The sequence below is a fragment of the Mus musculus genome, chromosome 3, assembly GCF_000001635.26.
Source record: "Mus musculus strain C57BL/6J chromosome 3, GRCm38.p6 C57BL/6J".
NCBI classification, from domain to species: domain Eukaryota; kingdom Metazoa; phylum Chordata; class Mammalia; order Rodentia; family Muridae; genus Mus; species Mus musculus.
In genome coordinates, this window is record NC_000069.6 from 127,661,583 (window position 1) to 127,685,227 (window position 23,645).

At 43.7% G+C, this 23,645-nt stretch overlaps 1 protein-coding gene across 10 annotated transcripts in view; it reads right to left on the reverse strand.

Annotated features, from left to right (window-relative positions):
- Positions 1–5,135: 5,135 nt before the first annotated feature.
- Alpk1 (alpha-kinase 1) overlaps positions 5,136–23,645 on the reverse strand; it is a 113,830-nt gene continuing 95,320 nt past the window's right edge. For 5 of the 10 annotated variants that reach the window (XM_006502102.3, XM_006502101.4, XM_006502103.3 and 2 more), the window contains 8 exons: positions 22,760–22,855; positions 21,926–22,030; positions 17,779–19,870; positions 16,104–16,257; positions 11,738–11,900; positions 10,778–10,964; positions 9,361–9,549; positions 5,136–9,289 (listed from right to left, as the gene is read on the reverse strand). In XM_006502102.3, the coding sequence (XP_006502165.1) occupies positions 9,264–9,289; positions 9,361–9,549; positions 10,778–10,964; positions 11,738–11,900; positions 16,104–16,257; positions 17,779–19,870; positions 21,926–22,030; positions 22,760–22,855 (3,012 nt within the window). In that variant the 3' untranslated portion in view covers positions 5,136–9,263. The other 5 variants (XR_003954389.1, NM_027808.1, XR_003954388.1 and 2 more) reach the window with 5 other exon arrangements.

The window sequence follows — 23,645 nt, forward strand, 5'->3', positions numbered from 1 at the left end:
ACATTTTCCCTAAGAACAAGAGTAACTGTTACATACTTGATTATGTAAAAGTAATAACTTTGTGTAACTCAGTTATTTGCCTCTGCCTTGGGAAATAAAGGCTATCGCTTGTGTTTCACTGTGAACTCAGGTCTATAAGCGATTTGTAGAAAATGTGATTAGTGAGCGACGAGGACAATAGAACAGCAGCCTTGATCACTGGACACTGTGTGCCTGACAGATCTGCAACTTCCTCACATGAAGTCCACCGCCCGGGGGCCAACGGCTGCTCATTTATTTCACCAAATTTAAATCAATCGGGGGGAGGGGGAGGCAATCAGACAATAAATTGTGTGGTCCATCTCTGGTAATCAAGTTGGCATCTTCAACAGCAAGACTTGTACAAAGATTTCACAGCTCCCCCTTTCAAGCTGGGTTTCTCTTTGTGCTAGCCCACGCAGAGAATAAAAGTGGTCCTTCACTGTAAAATTATGTTTTTTTTTTCCTTCTCTGTTTTCTTAGCGCATTCTCTGCCTTACCACCTAGTAGTCGAGCCCAGGGTCTCCGGCTTCTGGGAAGCTGCCACCTCACTGCTTGAGGGGGATTCTTTTGTCTGGGCTCTGGAACAAGATAACCGACTTAATCTTCCTAGTAACACGTGAGTCGCCATGTATCATTTTAATCTGTAAAACACTGGGGCTGAGTAGTGTCACATGCTGATTTTACTTTTCTATGAGAAAGTGACTCCCTGGCTCAATGATGGATTGCTTGTTCCCTTTAAACAACAGTCAAGATGGTGAATGCCCCGGGGTGACAGACAAGAGCCTGCAGTGGGAACCGGGGCAAAGCCGATGGCCCGGTTCAAGTTCACCTGACAAAGCTGGGGCGGTCTGCAGACAGCATTCGACAGAGGATTATTCACACTTGTATTATATTTCTGAATGCATTTTCTTTCCCGTGCAGCTGCAGAGCTCCAACACACTGGAGGCTTATGCACCATAATAAAGAGATTTCTTTTCTCTCTCATTCTCTCGTTGCTTACACGTTACACCTAGTTTCTACGGAACCGTTCAGGCCGGGGACGTCTGTGTATCCAGATAATACAGAACAAACGTGTTTTCAGAACGACAGCCCCGTTAAAGCCAGTGATGCTAAAGTCAGTAATGCTAGCCTGATGTTTCTGGTCTCAGAAGCAATCAAGATGAATTCTTCTTAAGTTGAACTTAATTCCTGGGACTCAGCTTTTTAAAAGAAAATTCCGCATATTCAAAAAATGAGAGCGTAAAATCAAATTTAGTTCACATTGGAAAAAATGATAATGGAGCATTCTGAAGACTTCCTTGGATTCTCAGTGTCTCTCTGATGGTAAAGGATGGGGAAGGAGGTTGGAAAGCATCTACCACTCTAGCAAACTAGGTTTCTGTATAAACTAAAGGTTGGATTGAGGATATTTGAATTTTCACTTTGTTTTACCACCTGGCTACAGAGTTATTTTCTGAAGCCCACTGTCCCACTTTCTGATTGCTTCTTGCCTTTGTAGCAAGAGGAGGGAGCAGTAGGCACTGAACATGAGAGCTGCCTAGAATCACCACCAGGCCCCTCCTTTATTAAGTTTTTTAAGCAATATAAGCTTCGGGCCCAGTACAGCCTGGCAAGACATTCAGCCATGTCCCTAAGGCCCCAAGTGATCCCATCCTGTCCCTTTTCCTTCCCCGTACTGGTCCAGGCTGTGTCTGTATGAACAACACAATGTAGAGGTGACGGTGTAACTTCTGGGGTGAGGTGTTACATGTGCTATGGTTTCTGTCTATCTGGCCTGGTATTTCTCACTCAGCCTGAAGCAAACTGTCAGGTCCTGTGGAGGAGGAAGGGGAGGGGAAGGAGGAAGAGGAGGAGGAGGAGGAGGAGGAGGAGGAGGAGGAGGAGGAGGAGGAGGAGGAGGAGGAGGAGGAGGAACCAAGGCCTCTGACCCACTCTGTCAGCAATGGCTGTGTGAGACAATAGATGCAGATTTTCCAGGCCTAGCCAAGCTCCCTGGTGACTACAGCCCCACTGACATTCGACCATGGCCTATCAGACCCCTCTAGTCTGAACTACTTCCTAAGGCAACCCCGACTTCCAATCTATGCAAACGACAAGGTAGTTAACAAATGCAGTTTGGTTGCCTTTCTCATTTGAAAATATTATTTGTGTTAGTCGTAGTATTAGACAAATAACAGAAAGACATTTAGAATTCACCTGCAGTATGGATAATATGGTCCAATCTTATATTCGCGTTGATATTGGCTGAACAGCGGTGACTATTCAGTTATTATTGGAGCATAAAGTAGGCTTGCATAGGTTGTGATAGGGTTCTTAGGGAAGACGTTTTACTCCAGAAAGTTTTGTTCTTCTCCCTGTCATTGCTTTTGTGTTGTAAGAATACACAAAAGAAAGATACAGATAGCCATGCTAATTAAGCCAATTAAGAGTATGTGAGTCATTTCCTAGTTGGTGACCAAGAATGGGCTCTTGCATCAGGGTCTCTTGGGGATGAAGCTCAGAGATACAGTGTTTTTAAAGCCGAGCTCACAAACAGCATCACTCCCATCAAAGTTGGATGAGGGTCTTAACTCTGGCAGGTCACAGAAATGACTTCAGACATTCCACGGCAATTACTTTTGTTTCATACCTTCCTTCTTCAGTTAGTCTACATTCACTAGTTTGGTTGATACATCAGGATCATGGCCAAAGTGACGGGAATGTCAAGTGTGTTGTCAAGGCAAGGCAGGTACGACTGTCTGAGGCAGAGGGCTAAGGAGAGTGTCTAAGCAAACACGAAATGGAGTCAGAATAAGATGGCCGTTACCTTAGTCACTTCATTGTGACTTTCCTGGGAAGATGTAGACAGATGTCTGTTCACCCCTAGACATAGCACTGGCAACCAAGAAAAGCAATTACCCGACTCAAATCTAGCTTAGTGTGAGTTTACTGGAGTTACTTACAGCATGGGTGACTCAAAGCCAGCTACTGCCACCAAAAAGCCCACGCCAGCATGAGTGATGGCTGTATCCTTAGAGCTAGCTCCTGGAGAGCTTTTTCAATCTGGTCAAAGATTAAAATTGCTCCAGCAATTTTAAATGCCTCTGTAACCCTGGGAAGGAGGCCTTGTGAATATTTATGTTTTAAAACTTTGGAAGACTGTATGTTTGTTTACTTTCTGAGCCTTTCATATGGAGACATGACAAATTGGTCTGAGTTATGCTTATTTTGCTTAACATTTTCCTGCAATGACATACTTACATGGTTGTGTGTGTGTGTGTCTCTGCTGGGAGCCAGTCTGACCCAAGACTTTCTCCAAGGCCACAATAAAAGGACAAAAGGAGCTTTAGTTCTGTGTCCTTGTCCGTGAGTGGACAGGCCACTCTAGAAGGTGCTTAGAAGATGGCCATGCTGAGAGCAGTGTAGACTGTGGACGTCCAGCTCATGAGGTTTCAGCATAAAACAATATTAGCAACTTCTTTAGAAATGGTTCCTGTGATATGTCATCAAAGAATCTGACTGCTTTCTTTCTCTTTCCTAAGAACTTGTCTAAGGCTAAATTAAAAATTAATCTAATAATTTCTTTGGTGGAAGCAATTTCAGGGCAGCATAACATTAAATCTATGGCATGGTTATTATTATTATTATTATTGTTGTTGTTGTTGTTGTTATTGTTATTGTTACTGTTATTGTTATTTTATTATTTCAGGGAAGTTTAACATTAAATCTATGTCATGGGTATTGTTATTATTGTTATTTTAATTTAGTTTATGTGTATAGATATTTTGTCTATATGCATGTTTGTATACCATATACATAATTGATGTTTTCAGAGGCCAGAAGAGGGAATTGAAACAATCACCTGGGACTGGAGTTACAGATGGTTGTGAGCTGCCATGTGGGTTCTGGGAATTAAACCTGGGTTTTCTGGAAAAGCAGCCAGTAAATAAGGAGTAAGGACAGGGATGCTCTTAGGGCAGGACCTACGCAACTGAGCTCTCTGCTTAAGGGCTTTCCTGCTCCTAGAGAGAAATTTCAAACAAAAGCTGCTGTGTAGGCTTAGTTTTTCAAAACCTACTTTAATCAGAGTTCTTAAACACTCCAATCTTCCTTCTAGCCTACTAACCAGAGGTAGGCGTAAAAGAAGGTTAATAGGAAAGGGGGGTTGTGGACCTGTTTAGGAGGAGTTCTTTGGGGTGATTTCACTCTTCATTATCAGGATACCAGTAGTCCGCCATATCGGCAGGAATCAGCAGAAACAGCCAGAAGCAGCTGGAATACCACGAGAAGTTCTTTGGTGAGTTTCTCTCTATGAAGTGAAAACCAGCAAAGACCAGCGAAGAAGCCAAACCATTGAAGACCAGCAAAGTGTTTTGTGGCTTAGTGATGCAAGAGCATCTCTCACTGTCTATGGGGTTCTATTTATATTCTTTCTAAACATCATTTGCCCTTTCAAGTGTCTGTTTCCAGCAAAATATCATATGCCCTCTCTCAAGACAGCTTCCAAGCCGGGCGGTGGTGGTGCATACCTTTAATCCCAGCATTTGGGAGGCAGAGGCAGCCAGATTTCTGAGTTCGAGGCCAGCCTGGTCTACAAAGTGAGTTCCAGGACAGCCAGGGCTACACAGAGAAACCTTGTCTCGAAAAAAACCAAACCAAACCAAACCAAACCAAACCAAAACAAAACAAACCAAACCAAACCAAACCAAACCAAACCAAACCAAACCAAACCAAACCAAAACAAAACAAAACAAAACAAAACGAAAACAAAGACAGCTTCCAGCAAAACATTACATGACACAACTGAGCTGTTAAAGAAACCAGAAATTTCTACTTCACTGCTGCTAATGGGATCAACGGGCTCAGGGCTCATTCCTAACTGGCCACCAAACTTAGTAGTGTGGCCCAAGTGGTATTGGCTGTAGAATCATGAGGGATGCAGATAGGAAGAGATTGTGAATTCTTTCTCTCTGGTTTCAGATTGCTGCTGAGGCCAGGCAGTGTATGGTAGGGGAATCCCTGCCTGAAAGTTCCAAGAGGCCATTGTATGACTCTGTGAAAGTGAAGGAAGGCTGCAATGGAGACCTACATTGGTTATTTTTTTTGTTACTGGGATAAAACATCAAGACCAAAACTAATAATAGAAGAGATAGTTTATTTGGGCTTATCATTCCAGAGGAAGGATTCTATCATGGCAGGAAGACACGGTAGCAAAAAGCAGCTGCGATGCCTGGAACAGAAGGTGAAAACTCACATCTTCAAGCACAAGTAGAAAGCAGAGAGAGCAAACTCCAAATGGCACACATCTTTAAAAACTCTCAGTGTCCACTTCCAATGACATTCCCCCCCACAACAAAGCCACAGCTCACAATCCTCCCCAAACAGTACCACCAACAGGAGACCCAGTGTACAAATGCCCAAGACTATGGTAGACATTCCTCATTCAAACTACCAAAGGACCACAAGATGTTGAAGACGCCAGAGCTGTGAGGTATCTACCAAGGAGGGCAGCTTACAGGAAGTGGAACCAGCCCATGAGAGAGATATATGATGAAGTCAGAAAAGATGCAGAAGTGGAGACATCTAAGTCCTATGAAATGAATGTCCAGACACCAGATCTGGGGCTGTAGAATTTGGTGCTTGCCCTGACTTGTTTCTGTCTTGTTTGGGTCTAGTTGTTTCCCCCACTATGCCCCAATTCCTCTCCTTGGGGATGGTAATGAATATTCTGTGCCATCATATATTGGAAGTATATAACTTGCTTTTTGATTTTATAGAGGGTTATAATGAAAAGTCTTGAGTCTTAGAAGCAACTTTGGACTTCAAAACAGTAGAGACTGAAATACTACAGGGACCTTTGAGGCTTGATGAAATGTATTTTGCATTATATGGCTAGAAGCCTACAAGACACTGGTTATAATGGAGTGGCTTAAAATTAACATATTCCTATAGTTTTGGGTACTTGAACACTTGGTTTAGTTATTGGTGCTGTTTGGCAGGTGGTGGTGGTGGTGGTGGTGGTGGTGGTTTGGTGATGCAAATATATTGGGGGAAGTATGTCACTGGATGTTGGCTTTGAGACGAAAAGTTTCATGTCATTTCCAGTATACTTTGATTCAGTTTTGAGGTTCAAAAGTTGCTTATAAGACAGAATCTATCTGAGCAAACATTGTTTACAAAATATAGAGCAACTCAGAGTAGGGCATAACTTGATCTCAACAACTGTCCATGTTGGGCCCAGCAGGGAGGGGAGTAAAGCTGCAGTGGTCTGGGGCTAGGATTGGTCCAGGTCAGCATCCTGGACAGAGGCTCCACCCGCTTTTTTACAGTGAATCCACAGGATGACAAGTGAGGGATTTCTGGGTACCATTAGCATCTGATGGCCCAGCTGGCTTGGAGGCAAAGGATTTGGAAACCCAGGGGAGAAAGTAGCCCATTTTATTCCAGAAGGAGCTGTTCGTATGGAGGTTTGCTAAGTCAAGTACCATTTTAACCAGGCCTGGATCCCACAGGTAGGGCAAGTAGATTTCCTTACCCTACATTTTCTGCTGAATTTGGAGGTTTGAGGGTGGAGTTGAGTTCACAGGTCACCCGTCCTTCTTCACTGCTTCAGAGAGAATAGCACTGACAAAATCATTCTAACAACAAATGGCTTTCACAGGAGGTTTGACTCATGGGCATGGACCCAGGTTTAGTGACTTCAGTTCTATGACATTTAACGCCTCTCGGTCAGTTAATGGCCTTTCTTGCTGTCACAACCTCTTTGTACTGTCCCCAGTCTCTCATCAAGTACATATTCTATTTTTTCTTGATTTTTGCTGTAGGATTTTACACTGTTGGCTACTATTTCTCTCTCTCTCTCTCTCTCTCTCTCTCTCTCTCTCTCTCTCTCTCTCTTTGATTAGCTTCCGAAAAATCTTGATCATCCTCATCTCTATCTGTCCATTCTTCATTTTACTTGGCATTCCTTTCAATAACCTTACATCTATGAAAAAATATGCAGAAATTAGGAATCTGGGAAGAAGTACACAGAGTGGTATAATGTAGCCTATGTGCCCTTCATCCGGTTCTGTGCAGATGCAAGAGAAGGATGATGCTCTGAGCCCTTCCCCCACTGTTTCGCTCTCCTTCACCAGGACATTTCATTACTCAGCAATTTCATCTATTGCTCAATCCATATGCAAAAGTTCTAAATGTCCTCAAAATGTTATTTCAGTCCTGATTAACGGTCATACTTTTAGCAAAGACATTGATTTTTTTATTGGACATTTTATACATTTACATTTCAAATGTTATCCCCTTTCCCGGTTTCCCCTCCCAGAAACCCCCTATCTCATCCTCCCTCCCCCTGCTTCTGTTGAAGGTGCCCCCCCTCCCTGCACCCATCCACTCACTCCCACCTTCCTGCCCTGGCATTCACCTACATTGCAGCACCGAGCCTTCACAGGACCAAGGGCCTCTCCTCCCATTGATGCCCAACAAGGCCATTCTCTGCTACACATGCGGATGGAGCAATGGGTCTCTCCATGTGTACTCTTTGGTTGTTGGTTTAGTCCTTGGAAGCTCTAGGGGCTCCGGTTGGCTGATATTGTTCTTTCTATGGGGTTGCAAACCCCTTTAGCTCCTTCAGTCCTTTCTCTAGCTCCTTCATTGGGGACCCCTGAGTTCAGTCCAGTGGTTGGCTTCGAGCATCCACTCTGTATTTGTCAGGCTCTGGCAGAGCCTCTCAGGAGCCAGCTATAACAGGCTCATCTGGAATATTATCCAGCAGCAAAGAATAAAATCTTGTATTGGAACAAAATGAGTGGGATTGGAGGATGCTCTGAGAGAGGGCGTAGGGGAATTTAGGTTAATTGTACATTGAAAGGGGATGCTTGGTGCTCTCCACATGCACACCACTCAGCACCCACGGCTTTGCAGCTGTTGCAAAGTCTTCTCATGCAAGGGAAGATACCCTGGGGCAGGCTTAGTGAGGAAGAAGTGGGGCCTAGGACCCTAGAAAGTGATATACCCAGAGCTCTTGGGAGGACTTCTGGCACTGGGCCTCTGCCCATTCTGCTAGTAGCTGTTTTTCTGTTCCAACAAAGGTTGTACTTTTGGAGTGTCCCCTACCCCCACCCTCTCACCCTCTCTGCCCTGAGACATCATCCGATGTTTCTCTTTCTCAATGGCTTCCCATTTCCCTTTTTCTGCTTGTCACTCTATTCCTTGACATTTTTGGCTGTCACATCCCTCCAATCTGTCACTCTTGGTTCCTCTGCTTTGTTTTCTTTTTAGGATATATAGCTCTCTTTCCATCCTTCTACACGAACTCCATGGTACCCCTTAATGACCACCCCTCATCCTAGATTTCCTTAGCACAGTATGTGATGGTTAATATTGATAGTCAGCTAGACAAGATTTAGAAATATCTAGGAGACAATGCTCTAAGACTGTCTATGAGGGAGTTCCTGGGTTGTGTTAACCCAGGTGAGAAGACATACCCCAAATGTGTGTGGTACCACTGAGCATTTATACAATGCTTTCAGCAGGAAATAATAATTACCAATCTTGTGTGAAGAAGATGTATGGGGAAAGCAATAGGCTGTGGTGATCCTGTGGTCCGTGACCACTTTTCTATCACACCTTTCGTAGATAGAAACATACTAGAAGGAAGCATGGGGGAATCAGAAAGAAACCCAGAATACAGAAATATCTGGTATCACACACAAACATGAAAAGAAGATTGGTAACAACAGCTCAGTTTAAAAAAAAAGTCTGAACGGATAACAGTTTTACAAAATGGCAAATGTAAAAAGAGAAACAAAGTTTGAAATCTTTTCAGGAATCTGGAGGTTTTAAATTCACAAAGAGCTCTCAAGTTAACATGAAAGCAGCAACAGTATCAGCTTTTACAGGTAATGACCAAAACTCTCCAAACAGACAAACAAGCAAAAACCAAACAAACCAAGCCATAACCAACCTACTACACAACAACAAAACAAACCGAAACCACAATGGCTTAATGACAGCAGTTTGTTTTCAGCTGAGGTCTGCATCCATTGTGGGTTGGTTGGGGCCCTTTTCCATGTTGTCTTCATACAACTCAGGATCTCGAACATCATATACAACTGTAGAGACTAGGACAGCCACCAGACATGTCCCTGTGTCAGAGGGAATAAGGTCTGTAGGATCTTTTCCTGGCAAGCAAGGGTAGGCCTGAAATCGACACTTGTGATTCCCCTCATAAGTCAGTGACCAGAATCATCCGTTGGCCCAATCAATCAATATGTCAATATGCTCTGCATGCCTGGAAGGAGACAGATCTGATGCTAGGCTCTTGAAGTCTTGTCAACTCCCAACCCACAGGCTATACCTTACTTGTTTGCTCTAGTGAAGGTCTAGTCAGAGAAAGACGATGGCATATTTCATTACAGCTTGCATGTTGGTTATTAAAGAAGTAAAATATTCCCCGCTTTCCAAAGTTTGTAGTGACATCTTTCTGGTCTACAGAGTGAATCTGAGGATCCGTGAGATAGATCAGGCCTTTTCCATTACCAGTCACCCAACCTAAAAGAGAATGATACATCTGAGCACCATATGCCCTAGAAATGTCAACACATGCACACATACATGTATACACACACACACACATGCATGCTTAAAGAGATACATTGAAAACTTGGTCATTTCATGACTTAGTACGTTTCTGCCAAGGCATTTGAGGTGAATATCCTAATTACTAATTTAAGGAAGATAACTCAATACTACATTGTAACATATGTCAAGTATGATATACTGAGATACTGAATATTCACAGAATTGTAAAGCGTAACGTCCATTTAGAATAATTACTAAAACCTCAACGTTGAGCATTTGTCTTGATTTAGAAGTTTTTTTAATACCTTATTCACTAGGCCCTATATTTGCCTGACTACCCTACACTTATGTCTTGAGTACAGAAAGTACATTTTTTATATCCTAGGTACACAGGAGTGAATGAGATAAACGAAAACGTTTGTACCAATCGAGCAAACATGCTCATGAAGAGAGACAGATAATAAAGTGTGGGCGTGTGAAGCATACAGTGTGACAGCTGTGAACGCTGTGGGAAGAGCTGCGGATTGAAGGTCTCTTGCTAGAATAGTCTCTGATATGAATTATCATAAATACAATAACCAACAAACTGAAAAAATCACTAATATTAATGCAGATTTTAAGAAAACTCAAATTTAAGTACACACAGCTTCTTGTTTCATATTTCCAAATATGAAACTCAGTTATTAGCTTTCAAGATGAATAAAGGGCTAGAGAAAAAAAGCAGGGATGATTTTAAGTTCAATTAAGTAATTATTGATTTGCCTGTGGAGGAGTGTTGAATAACTTGGAACTAGTGTCAGAGTTGTGAGCAGCCAGTCACGTGGGCACTGGGATTGAACCCAGGACTTATATAAGGACAGCAAGGGTTCTTAACCACTGAGCCATCCTCCAACCCCATGGAAGAAGTTGAGAGAATTTTGAAGTGGAATGCAGCAAGAAGAAACTGATTTCACTTGCATCTTCTCAAGTGAGTGGAAGTTTGTAGGGACCGCTCTGCAACTGAGCCCAAGAGACCACAGGCTCGCAGATCATGAGGTGCCCAAGTCACTTGGGAATCATTTGCTACACACAGCAAAATCAATTTCCTTAATTCTAAACGGTACCCTGCACATAGAATGGTCTATGGTATATGATTAATGATTAGTGTTATCAGTTGCAATATTCAGAATTAAAAAAAATAAACCCTTATTTTACATACCTTGTAAATCAACCACCACATCTCTATGGTTAGAAAACTCATAAGAAAAATGGCCATAGGCCAAGCCATATTCTGTAGCTTTGTACTCATTTTTGACTGCTTTGGTGTTATTGGATAACTTGACGAATTCCCCCAGGATGTAAGGCTCTACACTGATGCATCCCTTTATAGTCCTGTCTTCCAAAATCTGCAACAGAGAGTCGGGAGGTAGTATTCACAACAGGGAGCACCACGTTCTCTGCAGTGGGGTGGATCTCTGTGTGGACTGAGGCTCTGCCATGGGGACTTATTCTAGACTTCAGTGTCCTCAGAGCTAGGTCTACGAGGAATAACAATTCCTCGTTAGTTTTGTCAAAATGGTTAAATGATACGATAAATACAAAGTACCCAGAGTTTCTTTCTCTAACATGATGTTTAGCGAAGAGAGTTTGGTTCCAACATCTCTGAAATCCAAGACAGAAGACAGGTTGGGTCGAATCTCAGAAGACAAACTGGGCCCAACAGTTACAATTCTTTGAAAGCGAAGTACGTATGGTTTCCCCTTGATAAACGTGTTTAAGGTACGGCTTCTTTTCACTTGGTTGCAAAGAGTGAGAGGAAGAAATGCAAAACAAGGGGTTTATGTTTCATGCTGAGGGGATAATTTTTTACAAAATACAACCTTGAAGGTCCTTTTGTAGAGAGACAAGACACCAAGAAAAGTTGAGTAAGAAGGCTGACTTAACCAGATGCTGGGATCAACAGTGACTCTGATGTCACCCAGGAAGCCCAAATTAATGTGCTGGATGGGGCAGACTGTCATTCTTTTCATGTTTTTTTTTTAATAGGATGGAGTTGATGAAGCAGAGGAAGGAGCCTCGGAACTAGACATGTAACATCTTATTGGACCATTGGTAGACTTGTAATAGAAATCTAATCTAATATCTAGCTGCAGGCTTGTTTAATTAACTCATGCTTTACCAGTAATATTGTAGAGGGGATGTAGAATATCTGAGTCGGAATCTTTTGCTCGTAGAGTCTCTTGTTAAACTCTGTCACGTAGTGCTGTGCTGTCATCTGCCGCTCCACATCAGTGAAGTGGTGCCGGAGCCCCTTCCTCTCTTTGTATTCTTTCCCAACGTATCTATGGATAGACAGAACCCACATAGCAACATGTGAAACCAATCTTTACTATCGAGTATATAAGCAGGATAGAGGGACCCACAAGAAGACCAACAGAGCCAACTAACCTGAACGCTTGGGCACCCCAAAGACTGAACCACCAACCAAAGAGCAAGTGCAGGCTGGACCTAGGACCCCACACATATGTAGCAGGTGTACAGCTTGGTCTTCACATGGGTCGCCCCACACCTGGAGCAGGATCTGTCCCTGACTCTGCCTCCTGTCTGTGGATTCTCTTCCCCTAACTGGACTCCCTTGTCTGGCCTCAGTGAGAGAGGATGCTTCTAGTCCTGCAGTGACTTCATGTGCTGAGCTGGGTTGATACCTAAGGTGGGGAGCTGCTTCTTCTCAGAGGAGATGGAAAGGAGGGATGGGGGGGGCAGTGCAGAGAGACTATGTGTAATGGGGGACTGGGAGAAAGGGGTCTGCGATCAGGATGTAAAGTGAATAAATAAATAAACTAATACAAATATGAAGAATAAAAGAGAAATATGAAGTATAAAAGACAATTTCAGGGGCTGAAGAGATGGCTCAGCGGTTAAGAGCATTGACTTGACTCAGAGATCCTGAGTTCAAGTCCCAGCAACTACATGGTGGCTCACAACCATCTGTAAAGGGTCTGATGCCCCCTTCTGGTGTGTCTGAAGACAGCTACAGTGTACTCATATACATAAGAGAAATAAATCTCTTTTTAGGAAAGATAATATCTATTCCTTATCTAGTCAATATCAACTCTCTCAACTTCAGATCTAAATCATTTTATAAGAGCCTTGTCTACAAGAGAGCACAGCTCCTGCTACGTGACCTGAAATGATATGGAATATGGAGGGAAACGATCCAGTCAGGGCGGTAGTTCTTCATGCCTGTGTGTAAACCACGGCTCAGCACAGGGTACCAGAGTATGGTCAGACTCTGGAGCCTGACAGTCTCATCTGCAGTGTGGCCTTAATTGTGTCACCTAAGTCAGTACGAAGCCTCCTCTATTCCTCTCTTGAAATGATGATTTCATTCTGTGAATACCAATTTTACCGAGAGCTATTAGATAATTTACCAATTTTACTATGAGCTATTAGATATGTAACTTTTGAGGGCTCATAGTATAATTGGACAGAGACTATATGAGATAGTAAGTAACTAAACAACACATAATTACAGTACTACATGTCACTGTAGTAATTTATACTTGTTATAAGTTAGTATGAATTTATGAGTAATGTCACATGTGCTTGGAGGGTCCTACAAAATCAGAGGGAGTTGCCAGCATCATAGACCACCATGAGGCAAACCTGCATCAGAAATCCCTGAATCTAATATACTCAAGGAGGCTACAGTCCTGGCCATTCAGACTCGGGAGGATGGCAGTGGGAAGGGCACACCCAGATGGCGCCTCTGTAGTATCAGAGTGCATCCCAGAGAGAAGGAGCAACCGGAGAGTGACATCCGAGTGCTGAGTGCAGGCCTGCAGAAGGCTCAAAACAATTTAGAGCTTTTCATTTATCAGCTTTTCATTGATCGACTGAGACCAGCAGCAGTGTGCAAAAACGGGTTACCCATGTAGGGTGCCATTTCTGGAACATTCTTCTAGGATTATGGGTCATCATCTAGTGGCTAGGAAGATGCTGTTTTCTTTCATTTTATGCGGTTTTTCCTTAGCATCGGTCTCCTGTGGTCACTTTTATTTTAATATGCAAATGTCTTTAACATTTCTTCCCTTAGATACTTTCAAGTGTGAGACTTCCATTGTTTACGATTGTTATTTTTGCTACTGGGAAGTTAGCTGTCTAAGTGACATTTCTTTGTATATGAATAGTTTTGCTTTACTGTTTTGATTGCCTGCAAGATTTAAGATTGTTTGTTGTTTCAAGAAGTCTGAAGTCTCTCCCTTCTCTTCTTCCTTCCTTCCTTCCTTCCTTCCTTCCTTCCTTCCTTCCTTCCTCCCTCCCTCCCTCCCTCCCTCCCTCCCTCCCTCCCTCCCTCCCTTCCTCCCTTCCTTCCTTCCTTCCTTCTAGTTTCTTTCATTTCATCTTACAGCCCTTTTGAGTCCAATCTGATTTTCGTTTTTGAAGACAGGTGTATTTTGGCAGTTCTGGAAAGTAACCAGATGTTTTCTGCTCCAGCATTGCGTTTGTTCTATTTTCTCCGTTATATTCTTCCAATCAGATGTGTCTTAGACACCCTCATTCCATTCTGATTTTTTCTCATATCCAATGTATTTCTCATCTTAGAACATCCTGCGAGACCTTGGTGCACTGGCTTCCATAATGGAGCACACGCAGGAATCAGATTCTATCATAGTTCTGAAGCCTGGATGTCCCAAATCAAAAGTCAGGGGGGTACTGTTTTCTCTCAATGCAGAAGGAACGCTCTGCCCTCGGCCTTGCTTTGGTTTGTGGAATTTCCTTGCCTTGCTTCAGCATAGTTCTAATCTTCACATGCACTCTCACTGTGTGCAGGCCTACCTCCAAGTTTCTTCTCCTAAAGGACACAGCTATTGTGGTTTGAATGAGGAGAGACTGGCCTTCATAAGCTCAGATATTTAAATTCTTACTTGTGGGGGAGTAGAGCTGTTTGAAAGAATCAGAAGGATTATGAGGTGTGACCTTGTTGGAGTAAGTGTGTCACCAGGGGTGGGCTTTGGGTTTTCAAGAGCCCGTGCTAAGCAGGTGTTCTCTCTCTCTCTCTCTCTCTCTCTCTCTCTCTCCCTCTCCCCCCCTCTCTCCCCCTCCTTCCCTCTTTCCCTCTCTCTCCCTCCCCCTCTCCTTCCTCTTCCTTCTCACCTCTCTCTTCTTTCTCCTCCTTCTCATCTCTCTCTCTCCTCCTCCCCCTCCTTTTTCTTCTCCTCTTTCTCTCTCTCTCTCTCTCTCTCTTTCTCTCTCTCCCTCCTTCCCTCCCTCCCTCCCTCCCTCCCTCCCTCCCTCCACCACTTTTTGCCTGTGAGTCAGGATGTAAAGCTCTCAGCTCTAGGACCAGGCCTGCCTGCCTGCCTTCCTGCTTCCTGCTGCCTGCCTGCCTGCCTGCCTGCCTGCCTGCTGCCTGCCTGCCTGCCTGCCTGCTGCCTGCCTGCCTGCCTGCTTCCTGCTGCCTGCCTGCCTGCTATGATGATAATGGACAAACACTCTGAACTGTAAGCAAATCCTCAATTAAATGTTTTCTTTTGTACATGTTGCCCTGGTTATAGCTAACTTTACACCAATAAACAGTGACTAAGACCCGGCTGTGCTAGGTTACAGATTCACCCTACTCCAGTACGACTTTGTATTAACTACAGTTGGAACTGCTCTTGTTTCCCCAATATGAATCCTGAAACATCCACATATGGATTTGAGGTGACACAGTTCAACTTGTAACATCTCATTCTGTCATTTATATATGACTTTGGGCAAGTTCTTAACATTATTGGGGCTTAACTGTCATCTCTGTAAAAATCAAGACAAACGGTCTTGATGCTACTTTACAGGGCATTTGAAGGCTGGCTGAATTAGTATAAGTCGTTTCAAATAGAGCCTGAGGCATATATTATTGTAACCTTCAGCTGCTCTAGAACTGCTTGGATTTACCCAATTTCTCTATTTATTTTCCGATTTCATAGGTTATTAGGGTTTAGATGACAAACAGGGTCAACTTTAAAAGTTGGACTTATGCATTATTATTATTATTATTATTATTGTTATTGTTATTGTTATTATATTGGTTTTTCGAGGCAGGGTTTCTCTGTGTAGCCCTGGCTGTCCTGGAACTCACTTTGTAGACCAGGCTGGCTTTGAACTCAGAAATCCGCCTGCCTGCCTCTGCCTCCTAAGTGCTGGGATTAAAGGTGTGCCCTACCACTGCCTGGCGGACTTATGCATCATTTTCTCATGGGTTTAAAAAATACAAATAATATGGCAATCAACCATATGACTAAGATGTCTAATTTTCTTGTGTATCCAGTGGGTTTAAAGCTGTTTCCATGGTGGGCTTGAGTTCATGTATATACAGCATCCAGGCACTCATCTAGCATTATTCCGTGATGTATGAAAACTGTTGTCAATTGACTAATGGTGGAGAAGAGAAGTCATATATTTGGGCCACATTTCAACCCTTTCAAAATCGCATGAGTGACTACTTCACCAAACAGAGAACTAGCCTGACGTATGTTGACGACACACTTGGGTTCCAGCAATACCTCCCCAGGGTTTCCTCTTGATGGAGATAGTGGACCCAAAATGCATTTCTCTGCTTGCCCTTCTTCTTCACTTTCAGGTAGTCTCCCAGATACACCACAGTTTCCTGCGCTGTCCACAACTCAGACTTTTTGGAATATTTTAGCAGAAGGGCACCTGGGAATAAAAGGTAAGGCTTCCTTAAACCATATTGAACAGGTCTTGGTAACCAGCAAGCCCACTCTGCATGCTCACTGTAGGGCCCTGGCAGCTCCAGGAATCATGGGAAATGCTGAATGAACGTGAGTTCTAAATTGCCTTATCAGAGCTGTCCAACTTGTACTCCCTCATAGTTTGCCTTTTTATAACTCCTATTAAAAATTAGCTCAATGAAAATGTGACACTTTATATAAGTGTCAAAAAGGAATAGCTTTTGATTCTTGCTCAGTTAAATATGGCCAGAGACAAAGTTAAGACGAGCTTCAGCATGAAAGTACAGAGAAAAACGAAGGCTTATAGACACTTATAGAGACCGTGCCGGTGTATGTAGCATAGAAAAACGAAGGCTCATAGACACTTATAGAGACTGTGCTGGCGTATGTAGCGTGTGATTGCAACGTCTTAACATCTGGAAACAGCAGAGAACCAAATTTACCACCTTGGACAGATCACACAAACATAAAATAGTACTGCTTCACAGGCTCGAAGAAATGCCAGGGATTCTTGATTGCATATTTCAGCGTGCCCTCATGTCTTCTTACTCCTTTTGAATTGGGGATAGGAGGACAGAGAAACCACATCAGAAAGTGTATACTTTTACTCCACAAAGATGCCAACTTTATTGAAGGAGCTGGTGAAGGGGGGAAAAAAGTAACACTGTCTTCATTTTAAACCAAGAGAGAAAAGCACAAAGCGAGAAAAGGTCAACATGAACCCCACAGAAGACATGTATGCTGTTTTGATATTTAAATTGAAACTTAGTGACCAGAGCTGAAGAGATGGCTCAGCAGTTAACACTGACTACTCTTCCAGAGGTCCTGAGTGGCTCACAACCATCTGTAATGAGAAATGATGCCCTCTTCTGGTGTGTCTGAAGACAGCAACAGTGTACATTAAAAACAAAAAATAACAACAACAAACAAACAACATTAACAACAACAAAAACAAACCTGAGTGACCAAAGACCTTCTGTGCCGTGTGGTGACTTGGGAGGGGTAAACAGAAGAAAATACTTAAAAGAAATCCACAGGTGTGGGAAGGGAGTGACTTCCAGTCAGTTGAGCGAGTAATGGGATTTGGATTGCTGGGATGGAAAGAGAAGGTGACGTAGCTGCTCACATTCAGTTTCGGATGAATCTGAGATGATGAATCAAGAGGAGAGAATGGAAGGAGAACATATTCTAAAACTTTGTCCCTATTCCATCCCTTTTGACTTTTAATTCATATTAGTAAAATTAATAATAATAATAATAATAATAATAATAATAATAACTGGGAAATAGCCTATTTCTAAAAAAAAGATGTGGTCCTGAAATCTCACTTCTCACAGGCAGGAAATTGCATGTCTAGAAAAGCAATTTTCCCGGCAATTCACAAAGTTCACCCTTTATGATCAGTGTTCCCCAGCCAGCTCTTCCCCAGGCTTCTAGCAGATGTTCCCTAAAACCTGGAGCTAGAAACTGGGAGGGTTGTACTCACTGTGGGCTTGTTGGAGTTGATTGGACTTCAAAACGCCAGTATTCTCCAGTCTCTGAAGCAGCCAATCATGCCTCACGCCCGCCAGAAGTTTTTCAAGGTCATCAGGCTGTAGGGTTCGAGCCTCAAGGATCTCTTGACTGGTCTGTCCTGCCAGCGAGGCGAAGGAACTTCTGCTTGAGTTCAGCAGAGACCAGGAGCTTTCCCCATCTGACGAACTGCGGGAAAAGGCTGGTGATTTTAGCCACCATGGTGAGTATGAGCTGGAGTTTTGGCTGCTCTTCAGCATGCTCCCAAGCTCCTCTCCTTCCTCTGTGGTGCTGAAGTCCTCATCGAAGATAGGGGAAGGACTGGAGCCATTTACAAAGGACTTTGGCCCCTCCGCACTCTGACCGGACCTCAAAGCACGTGGTCTGTGAGCGCCATCTTGGCCAATGGAGCAGATCTCTGTGCTGTCAAGCATTTGGCCCTCCTCATCCACCGTTGAGGCATCAGGGTCGACAGTCTGGTCTCTGACTGAGCAGCCAGTCTTTGCTGAGTCAGCGTTTTGAACCGACCCATCCGGAAAGAAAGTCCTACGCGTAGACATTGAATGGCTGCCTTCTAAACATCCCAGGGCTACCTGAGAGGGTGATAGTCCATCGTCTGTGCTTTCTGCTGTTTCTCCTTCTGGGTCGACCGAAGAGGGGGCAGATGTTAATTCAGGCCCTGTGCATATTTCAGCGAGTGTTCCCCCATTCTTTTCTCCGTGCCAGTCTTTACAGTCATACTTGGATTCTGGGACATCACCCATTATTCCAGAGGGTTCTTCTTCCTGAACTGAAGGATTCGTGGTCACATCCGTGAACCTGTCTGAACTAGACAAGGACCAGGAATCAGAACCACACGAATGACTGGACTGAAGAGAAGTATTGCTAGATCCTTCAGCGGTTTCTACCAGTCCTGCACCCGAGGCCAAACAAGTATCTTTTGCATTGAAAGGAAGGATGGATGTGTGATTGTGTAACTGACTTGGTGAAGACTCTAAGTTGTCATCTCCAGTTGTCTGAAGAGAGACACCACGGAGCTTTGAAGACAAATACACAGCTCTGCTGCTTCTGTTCCTCTTGGGCTCCTCAGACGCTGCCTCAGAGCTTTGCGCCTCCACAGGATGCTCTTCTTGGCCAGACCCTTTCCTTACTACATCCTGAACAGCGCAGTTCACTTCCTCCCAGCTTGTGGAAGAGCTGAGCCCTGACAGTCTGCCCCAAGAACAGGAGCTAGAGTTGTCTCTCAGAGACTTGTTGAAAACATCTGTCCCTCCATTGCTGTGATTTGGTGGCTCAGTCTCAGTCTCCATATCTAGATCCAGGGAGACTCGGAATGCCTTGGAATGGGTCCAGCTTCTCCCCCTTTCTCTTTGGAGCTTCCCTTGATCTTTCTTAGACATTTTGGAAGAAGCTGTACTCCTGCTGTCTTGGGAACTCACCCTCTCTAGAGTAGCAACCATAGTATCTGCGGTGTTTGTTTCTGTCTTCAGAGTGGTAATACAGACCTCCGATTTTGTGTCTCTCTGGTTGCGTTTGCTGTTCCCACAAGTGCTTTCAAATACCTCACACACTGAAGTATGGTGCTGGGAATAGGTTTCAAGAATTTGTTGGAAATCCACGTGTCCATGCAAGATGAGTCGATCTAAACCACACTTGAAACTCTCTGGGACATAAGAGCAAGCATCTAAATTTGGGAAGCTTTGAACTCGTAGATGTCCCTTCACCTGGCTGATGAGAGACATGATTTCCTGAGACAGGCCTTCTCTGTCCTGGCTTGTGGGGGAAGTGCTGAAGGTGTAGAGCTTGCCCACAGCTTCACTGCATAGCTGCCTTGCTGCGCGAACTGCATCTGTCTCCCCATGGAGTCTGGAGTGCACCGTGGTGAGGCCGAAAGCAGCTTTGATGAAACTGTGCAGCTCCTGCTTGCCACTAACCAGCTCGCCATCTTTCTTGGTCAGGAGGCCAATCTCAAAAGCTTCTTTGGCTTCACACAGATGCACACTTTTCATTCCCGGAGGGCAGTCAGCAGAACAGCTATATGACAACAAACATGTGCCACGGATATTCTGTGGAAAACAGCAAATGAGGTCAGATATTGCATTGGGTACTAGATATGAATCAGGACAAACTTCTCTCCCCCTCCTTTCCTTCCTTCCTTCCTTCCTTCCTTCCTTCCTTCCTTCCTTCCTTCCTTCCTTCCTTCCTTCCTTCCTTCCTCCCCTTCCCCTTCTTCCCCTTCTTCCCCTTCATCCCCTTCTCTCCCTCCCTCCCTCCCTCCCTCCCTCCCTCCCTCCCTCCCTCCCTTTCTCTCTCTCTCTCTCTCTCTCTCTCTCTCTCTCTCTCTCTCTCTCTCTCTCTTTCTTTCTTCCTTTCAAGACAGGGTCTTTCTATGTAGCCCTAGCTATTTCAGATCTCACAATGTAGACCAGGCTGGCCTCAAACTCAGTCACACACTTGTCTCTGCCCCGCCAAGTGCAGATTAAAGGGCACCACCACACCCAGGAAACGTTTTTATTCCCAGGGGACAATCACTTAAATTATTACAGAAAAGGAAATGCACAGCACAGACTTTCTAAAGGAGGTTCATGAGTGTTTAATGGAGGATGTGAGGATTTTGGTTTGTTTTTGGTGGGTGAGAAGCAATGGAGCCTTGAGCCATTGACTGAGATGGAGAGTAAAACATTATCTTTATTTTTCATCTTGCCATGACCCTGACGCTTGTGGCCTGAGCATGGCAGATCCTGTTGTTGTTTGTTATTTTGGCGAATGGTTTATGATGGTTGGGTTGTCTGTTTGCTTGGTTTGAGAACTCTGTGAAGACTTACCAGAGACAATCACCTAAGGGTTGGAAGAACCCCCTTTAAGGTGGGATGCACAATCCAATGACCAGGAATGAGTTTGAAATAAAAGAGGAAAGGGGAAGTCAGATGCCTGCTAGCACTGAGACTGAACTTTCTGTTCTTAACAGCTCCTGCTACTATAATATTTTATCCTAGCCTGGGGCCAAAGTAGTAGAGTCTATGGACCACAGATTGAAACCTCTGGAACTATTAGCAAAAAGGCAAACAACAATATCAACAATAACAACAAAGCAAAGCAAAGCAACAACAACATTATCACCATCACCACCACCAACAAAAAGAACAGTCCTTGTCTTCCTTTACATTGTTTCTCACAGTATTTGTATTTGGCACAGTAACAAGCCGCACTAACAGTTTCCACCCACCCAGGACATAAACATAATTAATTTATCTATACAATAAAGGTATTGATTTAGTTATAACCCAAGCAACAGAGTAGTGGATTTTAAATTTGTGTATGGAACCAGCTGGCTAAGAGTCAGTTCCTTATACCATATGGACACCAAAATCTGTAGATGCTCAAGTCCTTTGCGTAAAACAGTATGCATATAAACCATGCGCACACAGCATCTGTAGATCACTTCTGTAACTCAGTGTCACTACTTCACTGTCTAGGAATGGTAAAAACAAAGAGTCTGTATGTGTTCTGTACAGATGCAAAAAAACTTTGATCCCAAGTTGATGAAACGCAAGGGTGTAGAATTGCAGATATAGAGTAGACCATATATATTCTTTAATTAATTAACCATTTGTGTGTATGTGTGTCTCTTTACATGTTTATGCCCATGGAGCCCAGAAGAGGATGGTGAATCCCCTGGAGCTGGAGTTACAGGCTGCTGCAAGCCCCCTGATATGGGTGCTAGGACTGACTCAGGTTCTCTGCAGGGGCAGTACTTGCTCTTAACTGCTGAGCCCGCTTGTCAACCCCAAAGTTAACTATATTTCAAAATGAAAGATTTTTGTAATATTAATCCAAGAGATCTGCATCTAATGGGCATAGAGTAGATCCCAGGATATGCATGTCTTGGAAAGGCTCTGTAGGTGATTCTGATCTGCTGCTAGCCTTTGGGACCCTTGTCCTGGAATAGTCAGCTTTATACGTTTGGACTGAAATAACTTTGGGCGTCAGGATATGGTCATTCTAACTAATAGTACCCCCTGCCATGTGGAGTCTTGTCATAATTGCCAATGAAGAGCCAGCACCTACTTCAAGGATAGACTTTTCCCTCCCACTGTCTGCATGGGAGAACCTGTATTTACCACAGCCGTGAGCACAAAGAGGGGTGTGTAGGCACTGAAGGCAGCTGCCAGCTTGCAGGCTTCCGAGGCTGACAACAAATGGTGGTCAAACTCCTTGAGCAGGGCCTGTGGGGGAAAGCGGGGAAAGTGAAGCAGCAGTCACTGTTTCTCCACTATCGAGTAAAGCCTGTGACATCGCATCGCTTTTCTTTCAAGATTCTGAGGGACTCCTTATTTTCCTCATGAACCCGCAGGAACCTACCAGGACAGTGCCAAGAAAACCTAAGAGGGTTGGAAGACCCAAGAACATTGGGCGTCCTTTCCCCTAGCCACCGTTTCCATCCCACACCCCCATCCTGCATCCACAGCCCTGAGAGTGGAGGGTTGGAATTTCAAGGACATGCTATCATGCCTAGCTTTTATGTGGGTGTTGGGGACCAAACTCAGGTCTTCGCAACTTATGTGGAAAACACTCTGCCAACTGAGTCATGTCCCTTGATCATCGCCATAATATTTTATGTTTTTAACTTATTACCTTATTAACTTATTAATTAAAACCAAGTTTAGACACTGAATTCTGTTCATGTTGAAAGGAAATACACGGGAAACTCCGTGGATATTCTATTATTCTTTTGCTTGAAGATTTTTGGTGCCCTTTGTATATCTGATTCATCGAGAGAGGCTGGGATAACCAAGATAAATAGGACCTACTAGAGCTGCTCCCATTAATCTAGGAGGGACTCTGCTCCCAACGCCCACTCTGCTTGGAGAGAGAAGATAACCAACACCAAGAACAGCCCTGACAGGTGTGCAGGCATGCCACTCAGAACCGTGCTTTGAACAAACGACAATTACCAAGTTAACCTTTGGGCTCTTCTTAAACTTTTCATAATCGGTTTTGCTCATGGAAACAAAGATGTCTGCCAGTATGCCCAGTGATGTGGAAATGCCCTGTCAGGAAAAACAAACAAATCAGACTGGAATTCTCTCATTTCATGTCCTATAGTCAACAACTCCATACCGCCATAACTAACTGCTTGTTATTATCCTGTGACTATGACGTTGGAGACACTTTTGGACTGAACATCACCAGGACTGAGAGAACATCATAGTCTAAGACTTGAGGATGAATCGAAACATGGCTACTTTGAAGTTGGGCTCTACTGGGTTATCGGTGTTAATTTATCTAAATAACAGGCCTGAACAATTGGTACAGGAAGAGATTCATAGTATTCTCTGTCTATGTTGTAAAGAAGGATAGGCCTCACATCAATGACATATCTCTGGGAAACAGAGGGTTCAATTAACGAGGGGACAGTCCCAAAATTATAGAGAATGAAACTGCCAACATCAAAGCAAAGGTTGATTCTTAGTTTCCTAAAGATGCTGCTACATCAACAATTAAGGGAAGTTTCTCCTCGATAGACTCTTGGAAAAGGGTTTTACACATAGTATTGTGTCAAAATTTGTCACAGAACCAAGTGAAGGCTCTATAATGTGACAGGATACACACAGTGGACCAGAGACCTAAATTTATAATTGGATGGTTAGAGATTATTACACAAGCCCATCATAGATAGAGTCTAACCACAACACAGAAAGATGTTCCTAAATGTTCCTGGTCTTGTGCTTGTGTAGAATAAATTAGACAGTGCAGTCAGAATTGATAAATGATGGAGTTAATTGTGCTGTAAAAAGACAACTATTCAAAGACAAGCGAGGAGAGTCGACACTGCATGTA